This window comes from Sciurus carolinensis, chromosome 2 (genome assembly GCF_902686445.1).
Source record: "Sciurus carolinensis chromosome 2, mSciCar1.2, whole genome shotgun sequence".
Lineage (NCBI taxonomy): Eukaryota > Metazoa > Chordata > Mammalia > Rodentia > Sciuridae > Sciurus > Sciurus carolinensis.
The window spans coordinates 85,563,600-85,578,395 of NC_062214.1; the positions used below are offsets into that span (position 1 = coordinate 85,563,600).

At 49.2% G+C, this 14,796-nt stretch overlaps 1 protein-coding gene across 16 annotated transcripts in view; it reads left to right on the forward strand.

Annotated features, from left to right (window-relative positions):
- The window catches only part of Tle3 (TLE family member 3, transcriptional corepressor), a 46,497-nt gene that overhangs the window by 14,438 nt on the left and 17,263 nt on the right, over positions 1–14,796 (forward strand). For 9 of the 16 annotated variants that reach the window (XM_047538946.1, XM_047538949.1, XM_047538948.1 and 6 more), the window contains exons 5-6: positions 6,804–6,866; positions 8,433–8,507. The exons of 1 other annotated variant lie outside the window; for it this stretch is intronic. In XM_047538946.1, the coding sequence (XP_047394902.1) occupies positions 6,804–6,866; positions 8,433–8,507 (138 nt within the window). Of the gene's footprint in view, positions 1–6,803; positions 6,867–8,432; positions 8,538–14,796 lie in introns of all 16 variants that reach the window. 6 more of the 16 variants (XM_047538941.1, XM_047538944.1, XM_047538943.1 and 3 more) reach the window with 1 other exon arrangement.

Genomic DNA, 14,796 nt, shown 5'->3' on the forward strand with positions numbered 1-14,796 from the left:
GAGACTCTTGGAGCCGGGAGGGACTTGAGCTATCATTAGGCCCAGTTCCCTCCTGTGCAGTGGGGCCTGCCTCCATGTCTCAGCGAACGCTCCCAAGGGCAGAGTGTGCCCATGCACCTGGGGTCTGGTTCATTTTTTGAGAGACTGCACCCAGATCTGTTTCCTTCATGCCACTGAAACTGAGGCTCAAACGCTGGCATCCGAGCGGGGAGTGCCGCCCTCCAGTGGGTGCTGCTGGCCCTCCCAGGGTCTGTGGACTGTGTGAGTCCTTGCCTTTCCCAGTTCCCTCGCACCCCAGAGTTTTGGAGGGAAAGGGAAGTTGTCACAATCCAGAAGCCCCAGGCCCCCTCTGTTCACTGACCCTAGCTGGGGAAGGGTGGGTGTTTCTCCAGCCTGCCATCTCACTCTGTTGGGAAGGGCAGGGGGCTTGGTGCCCAGGGTGGCTATCATGGTTGCCTGGCCAGTGTCCTCTTCCCTCCCCTGGTAGACAGATCCTCAAGAGTCATGGTGAGGGCTGGGCCTTGCTTGTCCTCCCAGCATAAAGAATTCGGTAGCCTTCCTCGGAAGCCATAAATATTTAATGACGTTGTAGTTATATATAATTTGATCAATATGTCAGTGCTAAGAGAGCCTTTAAAAAGGAGGCTTACCTATCACTGAGTGATCTGTGGTGTAAGCAGCCTCTCCAGGCCAGGGCATTATCTCCTGAGGCTGCTGAGTGGATCATTTATTTATCCCTTTCTTCTACCACAGAGGGCCTTGGCATGGATGGAAAGGAGACTGGGAACCCACCCCAGCTTTTGTTGGGAGGTAGCGCCCTTCCCACTCCCTGGATTTTCCGTCCGATGTCGATAAACACTCACCGATTAGCCCAAGGAGAAACTGCCTGACAAGGAATGTCATCTTTTAGTTAATAATTGAGGGGCTATCAATTTAGATTTGCCTAGGAAATGCAATGAGATATTTTAAGTTAAAATTGTCCAGACACATTATTCTGGAATCTTCCAGTATTTGATGTGGCGCCTGGCTGCTGGGAACATGAAGGCTGGAGCTGCTTCCTGCACAGCCCTTGCTCCCCTCAGTCCCTCTCCATGCCTCTTGACTCTAGTTCACGATGAAGCAGGTTCACTTCAGACACCTCAGGGCAGGACAGGCTCTCCTGAGAGAACCAGGAAAAACCTGATTCAAATGCAGGAACCCCAGAGCTGACTGAGACCTTGCCCCAGACACACAGGGTTCTCAAGGAGTGACCTGAGGCCCCAGGACCAGGTCCAGTCTTCCCAAAGGTCGTCATTTCCACATGGCTCAAGTATAATTGAAGTTTCAAAATAGGCAGGTATCTGTTCCTAATCTCATCTTTCTCACACATGTCCACATCCACGCTACAGTGCTCCTTCCAAGACACTGCCCTGATTCTTTGAGGAAGAAATCCTTCTTCAGAGATGTCACGGGGTGCCTAATAGCATCGGAGGATGGCCATTCGCCTGCCTAACAGACATGGAATTACTTCCCACTAAATGAAACTTCTGAAAGAACCCTGCCTGACTGACTGTCTTAGGCTCACCAACCAGCCTTCTTTGTGATTCGGAGATTCTCGACAGGAGATGCTTAGCACTTAGAGATGGGCATCCTGGCCCTTGTCTGCAGCCTCTGACAACCCTGCGCAGTTCTACTGCTGGTCAAATTAGAATGTTTTATGCTATGAAGACAGGACCTGGGAACCTGGCCCCAGCCAGCCCCCCAGCCAGCCTGGCCTGCTGCCCAAAGTCTGTCCACCGCTCCATGTGGCTTGGTTCCTCCCTGCTTGTCCTTTAAATGCATACGATGCTGTTTTACAGAGCCTCTGGAAGATGTGATGTGTCACAGAGCAGTTCAAAAGGGTGTGGCATTCTAAACCAGGGCTCCTGGGCTTAATAAATTATCTAGTTGTCCTTCCATTCTTCCATTTTGGAGGCATTAAAGCTGGGATGAAGGAAGTGATTTGCCAGAAAGTCACACGACTAGATAGAGGTGGAGATAGGAGGAGAAGTCAGGTCCCTTTGGTGTGGTGCTGGAGCAAAACATGCTCTTTAAAGTGGCAGGTTTCTCCCTGACTTTGCTTTTGTTTGGCTGAGGTTAAGATGAAGTGTGCACTCAAGAGTCCACAGGTGCAGATGACTGGGCAGTTTAAAACTAACTAGCAGAGAGACCTTGGTAGAGTGGCTGTCATGGTGGCCATTGACTGTGTTGAACACAGTCAGCCAAAGGAAGCCAGATGGCCCGGGATGAACTGGGTGCTGACGGGCCCAGTATCAAGTGGTTGCTGAGGGGTGAGAGCCTGGAGCACGCCTGTATAATCCCAGTGGCTGTGGAGCTCAGGCTATGTCCTCTTACCTCAGTGTCAATGGTCAAGGACCAGCATGGTCTAAGTCACAGCAAATATGGCTGGTAGGGAGATGTACTTTTAGAATGCTCAAGTGCCCTCAGCTGACAGCAAGATGTTCAGAGGTCCTGCGTTAATGAGGAGATGAGCGTGCGAATGGGAACTACTAAGGCGCAGGGAACAGATTGCTCTTTGGGAAATTACACTTGCCCCCCACTATCTCGTTTTCTGTCATTTATTTGTCTAACAATCTCGACAGAGACGCAGGACAGATGTTATTCCCAGCGCCCAGTTGGTAGCACAGATTCTGAATGTAGCGGGACCTCTGTGCCCGTTTGTCTCAGCTGCTGCGTCTGCATCTAGTAGATTAGTTACTTCTGAGGAGCTGTGTTTTCCACCAGCGAAGCCTCTCCCTCTTTGAACCACACTTGAAAAGCAACTTTCAAAGGCTGCATCAGCCTCCCCGAATACCTTTTCCCAGAGTGTTCCAAAGAAGCCCTCTCCCCTCCCACCACCTTGTAGGTGCTTCTGAAGACCTGGCTCGCAGCCAGTGGCCTTGTGGCACCAAGATGGACTGAAGGACAGAGGTGAGCCTCCTGGACCTCAGCTGCCTGTTGATAACAGGCTGTGCCCAGTTGCCCAAAAGGAATCGTCTGATATATGATCTAGTTCCAGTTTGTGATTTGTGCCTTGTCCCCATTGTTGAAGTCATGCGTCTTGATTCTTTTTTCCTCTCCTTTGGAGCTGATGCTTAGAGGTTGTTTGAGTTGGATCAAAGGCTGTTTGGACAGCTGTTCTAATAGGAAATGCTGTCAATCATTAACACCGATGGTCATTTTTTTTCTTACAAAAATATTTCTCTGAACCCTCCCCAAATGCTGAAATTTGACTTTTTGGCAGAAAGTCATTTAGTGAAGTTGCTTAATTGCTGAGCATCAGTTTTCCCATCTGAAGAATGAAGATTTTAATAAGTGCCTTCCTTTCAGGGTTATCAGAGCTCACATGCTTCTAACAGTTGGCTCAGTGGACATTTTTCATTATGTGATTATCATTCTTGTTTGATGATTGTCTGGCCAACGTGCTACTTCCAATTGCTTCCCCTCCCTCAAATATCACACTCAAAAAAAAAAAAAATAAATACAATTAAGTTGTTCAGTAAAGTTTTCCAGTTCATTCTTTTGACTCATCTGAGTGTGTGGAGGCCATTCTTAAGTTGGGCAGCCTGTGCATATGGGAAAGGTTCAGTTCCTGCTTCTCCTTTTTGGGGGAGAAGAGCATGATATTCAGCAGCAGCTTTGGCAGAGTTATCACTGGGAGGAGGGTGCTTTGCATGCTTTCTCCACATCCTTCTCTCCTTCACCCCTAAAAAAAAAAAAAAAAATACAAAAAACCCAGGACCAAGGTCAGGGGAGCTCTGCCCTAGTATAAAAGTTCTCCAGATGTAAAGCCACCTCTGCCTTTTCACATGCCCCACCCCTGTGCGGGAGTCCTTGCTGCCATATCAAGGCCACTCCATGTGTTTGGGCCCCAGGAAAGACAGCCTGAGTGCTGAGGTGAAAGGGTGCTGCTGAGTGGGAACTTGCCCTGGGCCGTCCACAGAGCTCTGAGCAATCCCTTTGTGGGCACCTGGTGGCCTGTGTGCCAGACCTTGAACTGGGCATGTCTGTGTGAAATCCCAGTGGATCCCTTTTACTCATAACCAGAGGATGCTGGGCTCTGGATCAGGCCCCATGGGAAGGTCCCACTTGTGGGGAGTGTGTGGCCACATATTTGCTAAAGATGTGGGGAAGGGAAAGGACAGCCACTTTTTTCCCCCCAAGTTCCTAATCCTTGACCCATTTGCTAGAGGAAGTAAGCAAAAGCAAGGAGTCCTTTTATGATTCTCCCAGGCATTGCGAGTTGGAGCTGCTGAGGAGGCCAGAGTAACTGGCAAAGTTCAGAGCCTGCCTGTCTTCCTGGCGTGAGGAGGGCAGTAGCCAGAAGACCCATGGGGGTGGCTTGCATTGATCTGGCTTGACTGTACTACCCTACTGCATTGTGAAGGATTTGTTCCTTCCACCTGGGCTCCTCCACAGATGCTCCCACTGTGAGGTAGACCCAGGATCACTCTGCAATATGAAGTCTCAAAAAAAAAAAAAAAAAAAAAAAAAATGCATGGTGGCACACACCTATATAATCCCAGCAGCTCTGGAGGCTGAGGCAGGAGGATTTCAAGTTCAAAGCCAGCCTCAGCAACTTAGCGAGGCCCTAAGCAACTTAGCCAGATGCCGTCTCAAAATAGGGGATGTAGGTAGCTCTGTAGTTAAGCACCCCTGTGGTTTAATCCCCAGTACCAAATAAATAACTAAATAAAAATAAATGCATATGGGCTGTTAATATTTTTTTTTTTGGTCAAACGTTTATCAAGCACATACTATGTTCCAGTTATTAGTATACTACTCATTTGAGGCAAGAGGCCTTGGACAAGTGAACTTTCTAAGCAACAAGACTATTTTGGTTTTGTTTTTAATGTATTTTTTGTTTTTATTTGGCACATAAACGTGACAGTTGAGTAAACTTGTTGCTCTGCACAAGTTTAGATTGAGGATGGAGGCTGGCTGATTGGTTTCTAGAACTCCTGCCATATACCACCCTAACTATTAAGCTCATTCCCTTCCCCAGCTCAGTGCATTTGGGGCAGGAAAAACTAAGCAGAGATGAGAAAGTACCCTGTTTTGGAGTGAAATTCTTTCTGCTTACCTAGGTTAATCTATACAATAATTACTTAGAAATCTTCTGAGGTTCTTTATGGAATGAATGATAGACACCCCTAGGTAGAGGCCACGGACGCTACTAAAAGTCCTACAGTGCACAAAACAGGTGCACACATCAAAGAATTATCAGGCCCAAAATGTCAACAGCATTGAGGTTAAGAAGGTAGGCATCCTTGTGAGTGTGTAACACCTGTGTGCAAATGCAGGGGCCACTGAGTCTGAGCTGGGATGACACTCCCCCCCTCCCACCCCAGGGAGTCTGGAAGCGAGGATCATTAGTGACACAGTTGGTCTGGGGTTTGAGGGACAGTCTTTCATAACAAAGAATTGTTCTACTCCAAATGCCAGAGTGGTGCCTGCTGGGAAACACTGGCTCTGTTCCTGAGGATCTGAGTGTTCCAGGCAGAGAGCTGCCAGCAACAATGCCTGTCCCCACCCTGCTGTTGTGGGCAGCATTCTAGGTTGGAGAGTCTGGCCACCCTGGCTGGCAGCCCCAGGACACAGGCCTGCAAAAACTCATCAGGTTCTTCAGTCCAAGGCTTGTTCTCACCACAAACTGCAAACGCCTTTAGGCATCCTCCTTAGTGCATGTGAGTGTGTGTGGGGTGTGTGGATGTGTGCTGGAGATTGGTGGGGGCGGTTGACCCCAGGATCTCTACCAAGGTCCAGCGTCTGTTGAGTAGGCCTCAGACAGCATTGTTTTTATTTTAAGTGCACATGGTTTTCTCATCCAGAATCATTTGACATGCAGATGATCACAGATTTTTAAAGGCTGTTGTCATGGTTTTGCCTCTGAAAGATTGCTATGTGCTGATGAAAGCTTTGAAGCTGGCCCTGGGACCTCAGCCCTGGCTGCTCTGGATTCCCAATGAGATGAGGAAAGCAATTCAGAGTTGTCTGTCGGTGGAGGTTCTAGGCCTTCCTGTCTGGATGCAGTTAACCATTTAGCACCACTCGTGATCTGATATCTGGGTTTCACACAGGACTGGAATGCTTGGATGTTTTTCTAAATGTGGTCTGTCATGGGGTTGGGGATGAGACAGCTGAACTGCTTCTCTGTGATCAGCCTGTGTGAGGGGCTGGAAACAAATGTGTCCCCTCTCTGAGCAGCTTTTTAGACAAGGCAGTGCTGTGCCCTATGAAAACTTAATGCTGAGATGCAGGCTCAGTTGCTCATTTATGGAAGGGGGGTAGGTCTGTATGGGGAGAGGAGGCAGTGAAAAGTGGGGAGCAAGGGGAGACCCAGAAAGCCATGGACCACCACATGTGATGCTGGCCCCAGGGAGCCCTTGGCTCTGTGCTAATCGGGCTTCCCATGTGCCCAGCTCCTCACAGTTTGTGGGCACATTGGACAGAGGAGTTTCTTCCTCGCCAAACTGAGTTTCACACTTGCATTGGGTTTTCCTGGGGACGGGGTGCTGCGCGGCTTTGATTTAATCAGGAATCCCACCCAGAGGGTACCAGCTGTGCTCTGCATCAACGCTGTAGACCACCTCTGATAGGGAGCTCCCCAAGATGTAGGCATCCTGGTTGCTGAGGAGCTGGGAGAGATGGCTCCCTGACGGGAAGGTGGCGAGGGAGGCAAGGAGAGGGGCTGCAGTTGGGGGTTTGCAGTTCCACTTGTGTGTGATATTTTGCTGACGTGATTTGTTTGCTCAAGCTTCTGTGTGGTCTCTTTTCCTTTGCAGACAGAGATTGCGAAGAGACTGAACACAATTTTAGCCCAGATCATGCCCTTCCTGTCACAAGAGGTGAGGCCTTCTTTTATTGTTTCCTCTTGGTCTTTCCAAGTCAACTCAGTGACTGACTGGGTCTCACTGTAGTAGAGGCTCCCACCCTGTTCAATCCTGTGGACCCAGCTGACACCCAAGGGATTTATGAAGTCTTCTTCAGCCGTTCCAGGGGTGGAGGCCACATCAGAGGGACTCTTTGCTCCTTCTATCATTGCCTGAAGCCCAGGGGATGGGTCCTGACCTGCAACTGCAGCAGTGATGGACAGCAAGTCCTCTGTCCCATTCAGAGATTATCCTGAGCCTCTGCTTTCTTGTGCTCCATCCCCACATCTGGGAGCAAGCAAGGGTGACCAGTCAGTGCCAAGGGCCAGACTCTGTGTGGGGAACCAGTACTCAAAGGGGATCTCAGTCCCCAGGTACAGAGTGTCTTCACCAGGGGCATGACCAGCAGGTCACATCACCTTCTAAGCACACCTTCCATGGGACTGACTTGGAGGCAGCAGCCAGGCTACAGGGCTTACTCGAGAGAAACATCTTCAAGGAGGCTCCTTGGTGCCAGGCAGACAAGTGGGCTGACCTTGGTGGGCCCTTTTCTGCCCAGCAAGGGTAGGCCCTATCCTCCAGCCCCCCTCAGTGACTGGGACCATGTCAGCTTCCTCTTGGACACATGGGTTTCTGAGGCAAAGTGGTGACCAAGAAATGATTGAAATCAGATATGAGAACATCTTGGGAGCTTGCAGCTCAGTAGAGGAGATGGCTGCATGTGCGACTGGTACTACCTTAGGGTCAAAGGCGATATATGAAACAGTTTTTTAATAATGGACTTTATTTTTTTTTAAAGCAGTTTTAGTTAAGCGGAAAGTAGAGATTTCCCATAGCATCCCCAACACCAGAGTGGTTCCTTTGTTAGAATTCCTAAATCTACACCACCACGTCATTACCACTCAGAAGTCCATCATTTTCATTAGGGTTCATTTCACTACTCTTTCTCTCTAGCAGACCATTTTTTCTCTCTCTTAAGTACATAGGGTAGACTTAAGTACATAAAGGTATATAAACCATTGTGCTGAACCCTTTGAATATGAATCATAGACATACCAACAGTTCACCACTAACTATTGTAACTGTATCCTAAAAATGGGAACCTTCTCCTGTATGATTACCATGTAGGCATTGTACTTAGGAAATTAATAATTATTCTGTAATATCATATAATGTCAAGTTTATATCCAGATTGCATTAAACAAAGGATTCTGTTTTTTTGTTTTCCCTTAGTTATTTATTTGTAATATGTGTGGTTGAGGGACATGGTTTACTGAGTCATCTTTGGCACTCATCTTTATTTTACGCAATTAAAAGTAAGTTAACACATGCTTGGAAGTTAATATGTGCTCATTTGGAAGGTTTTAAAGAAGAAAGTAAAATTGCCCACCACCTGCTTCCCCTGTGTCCTGGACCTGTTTAGCGGGTTTCCTGTTGTCTCTGGGGGCTGTGTCCCAGGAGGCTCCTCTGGTGCTCTGCAGCCCACCAGCCTACTCCTTGCTTGGCAGCACAGCCACATCTAACCACCTGTGTTCCCTCCAGCACCAGCAGCAGGTGGCTCAGGCAGTGGAGCGCGCCAAGCAGGTCACCATGACAGAGCTGAACGCCATCATCGGGGTACGTGGACTCCCCAATCTGCCTCTCACCGTGTGTATAGCCCTTTTATTCCTCTCATTTACCATAACCAGAGATGGACCCTGACCTTAGCTGGCCTCAAAGAATGGCAGCCCCAGGGCTCCGGCTTCCCTGAGCATCCCAGTGGGATCCATTTGGGACTCTCTTCTAGGGACTTTTAATTCCCTCCAGCCCACAAACTAAAGGAATGCCAGCCATGCCACAGGTCCACTTCCGAACTCACCACCAGCCTCCTTGACCCCGACTTCTGGTACCCCTGTCATTGAGGAGGGCAGTGACCTGGGGTCACCTCTGAGGCCAGGTTGACTGACCAGTTCCAGACCATTGCCTCGTACCTCGCCCTGGGCCTTCTGCCTCCTCCTGCAGAGGTCTGCCCTTCTTCGGCCACCTGGGGTCAGAACTGTCTCTGCTGTACTGTTGATGTGCACTGTGCTATGGAACCTGGTTTGGGTTTGCTGTCCCATATGCTGAGCTGCATGGCTGAGTATCATGTGCCCTTGTGAATTCCATCCGGGGCACCTAGATAGATCTTCCTGACCTTCTAGAAGTTCCATTCACCCAGACATAGGGAAAACAAAAGAAACAAAACAAGTACTCCGTGAGGCCCCTGCTATTCTGACCACTGCACTGAAAGGGGAAGCCAGGTGTTCCTCTTTAGTGGCTATACCTGGCTCACATTTTTTGTGCATTTCTTGGATTCAGAGAGGAGCTTTCTTCTGCTTGTTTCTTTGATGTGCAGCTAAGGATATTTAAAATAAGCACCTGAGGAACAAGTTTTTTGTTTTTGTTTTTTCCAGTGACTTTGGGGTGTCCTTATCTACCACTTGTCCCTAAAATGAAGGGAGTAGTGGGATCACTGCTCCCTCACCAACAGACCACTCAGTTGGTATTTCCCAAGGATCTTACTGGAAATACAGATTCCAGGTAACTTGCCCTGGAATTTTCCCATTGATCCTGGGGTGGGGCTGGGAATCTGCTCCTGCTGTTTTCTGGAAGCATAGTCAGGTTTGGGAAGCAGGAGACTGATTAGTCGAGGTCCTTTTTCTCCCTAGCATTTTCTGGGGCAGTGATTGGTCTTCATTATTTCTCTTTTTGTTCTTATGTGAGGTCATTATTTCAAGGTAGAACTGAAGGCCCTGGGATTTTCTTCTGCATGGTGAGATAAATGGCAATTCCTGGCTTTTCAGTCTGGGGCAGAAAACCGGAGGCCTGAGTTTTAGGCATGGTGCTTCCCTGCATGACCTTGGGTAGGCTCCTTCTCTTCCTGCGCCTCAGTTCTGCATCTGTAAAAGAAGAGGGTGGACCTGCTTATCTCTCTGGGCTTTCCCAACTTCCACCAGGACTTCTGGGAGATCAGAGTGAGCTTGGCAGAGCGATGGTGGTGGACGCTGACCCTTCTTCCATCCTGCCATCAGGCCCTGTGATGGTTTCTGAGGTGTGGTTGGCCTAGACAGCCTTATGGGTCTCTCCTCCAGGTGTCAGCACCTGTGTGAGCTGCTCATGCTGTTGGAGGGGAGGGGAGCATTAGGCTACTTTGACCTCTGCAGTGTTGTGGGAGAGTAGACCCTGACTGACTGCGTGGGAGGAGCAGAGTGGAGTCAGGAAACAGGAAGGAGAGGAAGGGGTTGGAGCTGAAAAGCAGCACCCACTGAGGGGAATATTTTTAAAGTTTCGTGGCATCTCCAGAAATCATCTCTCACAGGATTCTTCAACTTAAACACTATTGAAATTCAGGACCAGATCATTCTTTGCGGTCCTGGGCATTGTAGGATGCTCAGAAGCATCCTGGACCTGCACCCTTAGGTGTCAGTAGCACCCCACACACACTTGTGACGTCCACAAATGTCCCTAGACATTGCTTATGACTGTGGACAAAAGTGATCAAGGACCACTGACCTAGCATGATGCTGTTGATAAGAGATCTTCAGCAGCCAAGGCAGGCCCAAGACCCAGGGCTCATCACTTGCCAGGTGCAGCTGTAGCTTGTATGGCAGGTGTCCTCCTCACCAGCCAGTCACTGACTCGGTGGTTCTGCAGTTGTGGTGATGGGGGCGGGGGATGCAAGGGCAGGGCCAGCACTGTGAATTCCCTGCTCAGATTGCTCCTCCTCCCCTCCTCCCAGGCATCTTCTTAAGGTTCCAGGCTGAGTTCTTCCACCCCCTACAATGGTGACAGTGGGGTCCCTACTCCCCCTCTGCCTCTCTTTCAGGAATTAAAATCCTCTCAAAAAAAAAATACATATATATATATGTATATATGTATATATATTTACATTTGAAGAAAGGAATAAAATTGGGGAAGAGGCACAGCTTGGATTAGCTCCACTTCCTTTAAGTAGTATTTAGGAAGCTACAAGTTAGGTCAAGGCAGCTGGAGGCAGATATTGGAATTCAATTAAAGCGGACGAGTGGGGCCTGTGACCCCCATTTTCAAGGTAATTGCTTCTCAGGCTCTGAGTGAATGCAGCCGTCGCCCTGTCATTAAGCAGGCAGCCGTCTAATCGCCGTGCCTGACAGAGCCTCACCAGGCAGGAATTACGGACAGCTGAGGCATGCTCGCGCGGGGAGCCGCGCTTCGCTGCACTCCAGCGAAGGAGGTGGCTAATCTAGTCAGGGAGTCTTTCATCTCCTCCTGGAGGAGTGAGGAGAGCAAGCCTGCAGCTGAGCTGCCCATAGAAAGTGAGGTGAAGAAGCATGACAAGGGCGTAGGGCCAAGGACTGCCAGAAGGGAAGCCTCTGCCCAGCAGCCTGGTCTGGGAGGTAGCAGGGCCTTGGGCTAGTCATAGCATTCCTCCAGGCCTCAGTTTCCCCACTTGTGAAAAGATGGAGGAGGACTGGCAGTTTTCACGTGGCATGTCTGCTCCAGTCAGCTGTTCGCGGCCCTCTTGGCATGGCGTTGAAGGATTGGAGGTCATGAGTCAGTTCAACTCAGAAAGCAGTTAGATATGTCTAGCATGGGCACGGATGTAGCCAGCAGCATGTTTACCAGGAGGATTAGAGTCTGGGATTTTTTTTTCCAGTCGAGGCTGGATTCAAGGTCAGGGCGGTATGTGTGGAGAGAAGAAGGAAGGACAGATGGAGGGAGCCAGGCTTGCTGGCCAAACCCACCCACTGCTCTGCTGGACCCCAGGGAACTCATGTCCCCCTGGGATGCAGGCCTTCCATTCAAGGTTTGAAGACCTGTTACTGTTACATGCCTTACTTCTAGAAGGGATCCACATTACTGGGGGATCCTTAGAAGGACAGGATTCCTCAGCATGAGGTGGGAAGTGTGATGCTTGGTCAGCAACTTGTTGGAGGCATTGATCCAACACCCCATGAGCTGATTTATCAACCATTTCCAGAACCCACTTTTTAGTGTTCTATGATGGGCCAAGGTCTTTGCACTGGGCAGTGGGGGCATTTAGCTGCTGTCCACAAATGAATTGACCTGCTTTTCCTGGGGGGACTTATTAGTGGAAAAGATGCTGTAAAGTGTTGACTTGTTTTTTTGTTTGTTTTTAAGTGGGGGGAAAGGGGGAGGGAGATGGTAGCTTGTTGCAAACTACACAAGTACTGCAAAGCCCTACCTGAGGTTCTGGCATTTATGGCAAGGATGCTGATGAGCTGGATTCATGTGGTGCGATTTTACACAATGGAACGGGATGGCAGAGTCTGTGCCTTCAATCCGTCAGTTTCTTTCAGCCAGGCAGCTGTGGTGGGGAAGATCCTGCTGTTTGTGTCCTGGCTCTGGTTGCTGCTGGCTTGGTGGACTTGCTCAGCCCCAGAAGCCATTGCCCATTTCTGAAGTGGAGATAACAAGGATCATTGTGAGCTCGGAAAGCTCTTCCCAAACCGGAAAGTTGGATTCCATGTGGAACTGTGCTGTCTGCCCACTCAGCTTTGTGAAAAAGAACAACAATCAGAGGCCTGAGGCTGTTCTCCCTCCTGTGGGGGTCAGGGGTGTTCACTTTTTGCATTAGGACCCTGTCTTTGCTTCTTCTGGTGGGAGTCCTTGCCCAGTTTGGCTCTGGAAATGAAGTGGTTAGACAACTTCACTAAGTTTGACCGACGTGGTGAACCTCAGAAGCAAAGCATTGCAGCGGCGAGCAAAGGCATACAGCAGGAGGAGCATCACCCAGTTTGGACGCTCTGCAGCAAGGTCTTCCCGTTGCCTCTCCTGTGGGCACCAAAGCTTCTGAGCTCCAGCCACAGTGTCTGATGCAGACGCAGAGAACAGAGGACCCATGTATGCCCCAAGAGACATGCAATTTGGATGTGTTTATGTTCTGACATGCAGTATTCAAGGTGGGAGATAGAAGCACTAGGAGTGGGCTTGGTTCCAGGCTCTTGGCCCCTCTGTTGGGACTGGAGGCGGAAAAGGGGAGTCCTTGACATCCTTCATGTTATGGGTGGAGAAGTGCTAGAATTGAAGTAATGATAGAAGCTGGAGACAGGTGGGCTCAGACTATGGAGTTGATGCCATTTCTCTACCATGGAGAAGGCTTCCAGTTGAAATACAGTGTCACTCTCTCACTCAGACATCACTGTGTTTGAGCACGTTGTCCTCTGAAGCCAGAGGATGTGTTGTAGGGAACAGAACTTCAGCCTAAGGATGGCTGTGCCCTATCTGCCTGCAGGGCTGAGGCTGTAACAGAGATGTTGAGTCAAGCGGGTCACTACCAGCTGCGTACTGCCTCACCCTATCAGGGAGAAAACTTTTATTCTGTATTGCAACCAAGACGATTGTTGGCGGACTCTCTGCCTGACGACCGCTGGCATCTGCTCTCTGCCTGAGCAAGAAGATAGCCACGCTATCTCCTTAGAGTGTGGCTTCTGTCCCTGCACCCCGGAGTCTGCTGGACTGGTGCTGACCATGCCTTCCGATCACCCTCAGGAGGCCACAGGGTGGTTTTTGGCTCTGCCAAGCAGGTTTCTCTTGTCCTTCAAGATAAGAAAGAAACGTTTGCGTTTCCTTTCCTCTCTTGGAAAGAGAATACTCCTCCCTGAGGCGCAAAGGCAGAGTAGCATTGTCTTGGTCTTTGGAAGCCCAGCAGCTTTTGTCCCAGGTTTCTGGTGGTCCCCTGGGTCATGATCTGAGGAAGCAGGGTGCCTAACACTGCTGATGCTCTCTAGCCAACTACCTATTGTAGCTGCCTCGCACTGGACCTCAGGGGCACGGATCTGGGCGGCACTTGATCCCCTTTGGACAGAGCTCTCTGCTGACTGGCTTCAGTCTCTCCATTTATATCTTTTCCAACATTTCACTTACTCACCCAGAAAATGTGCCAGGCACTGTTAGAGGTGGCAGGATGGATGAGACAAATGGCCCGTCATCCTGGAACTCAAAAGGTGCTGAGCCACATGTAAAGATGACAGAAAGTGGTGGTGTCTGGTCCATTCACCAGGTTTGCTAATGGTTGCTTGAACACCTCCTTTGTTTCAACACATAGCGATATGTGTGATTCTTGCCCAGCCTGAAGAGAGGAGCTCCACTTTAATGTCCATTTGGCAGATGAGGAAACTGAGGCCCAGAGAGGTCCACTGATTTGTCCTAGATCTCATTGCTGATGAAGAATAGAGCTGCAAGTTCATCATGTGCGGCTCCCAAGTCTGAGCTCAGAGAACCCTCAGAAGGGTGAGATCTGTTCTCACTGGGAAGGTAGAAAGGGTGTCCTGAGGACGTGACATTTAACTGGGTATGGTTGAGCCTGGAAGGTTGGGTAGGAGAGGAGGCCTTAACCTGGTCAAGTGAGAGGGTGTTTGGAACTATTCATCTACTTCTTTCCCCAGGTACCTAGCTTCAGTAAGTTCAGCTGCATACACAAATTCATTGTGTGGAAGGAGTTAGGGTGTCTGTAGCTAGCAAAGCCACTTTGAAGCCATCTTCTCCCTCCTCTTTCTTATTTCTTCTGCAAGGGGTCTTATTGGCTCTGTACTAAGGAAAGTGGATGAAATACCTTAGCCTTTGCTATTTATTAACAGAGTTAAAGGGCCTCATAGCAACAAGTTTAAAACCATAGGGTTTCCCTGGAGACTCATTGTAACTTGGTATCTAGAAAGGTTGCATGGTCCCATCACACCAGGGAGTACTAAGTAGTCATCCAAAAGGACAAGTTGATTTCTTTGGAACACTTAAATTAAAATCAGATTATCTAGCAATCTGGTTAACAAGAGCCCATTTGTGAAGAAATGCATCTCTAGACAAGTAGCAGAATCTTTTACGGGTGTGTGTGATTGAAGGATAATTAAAAAAAAAAAAACTTATAAGTTTGTACTCGTTTTTAGTTGTT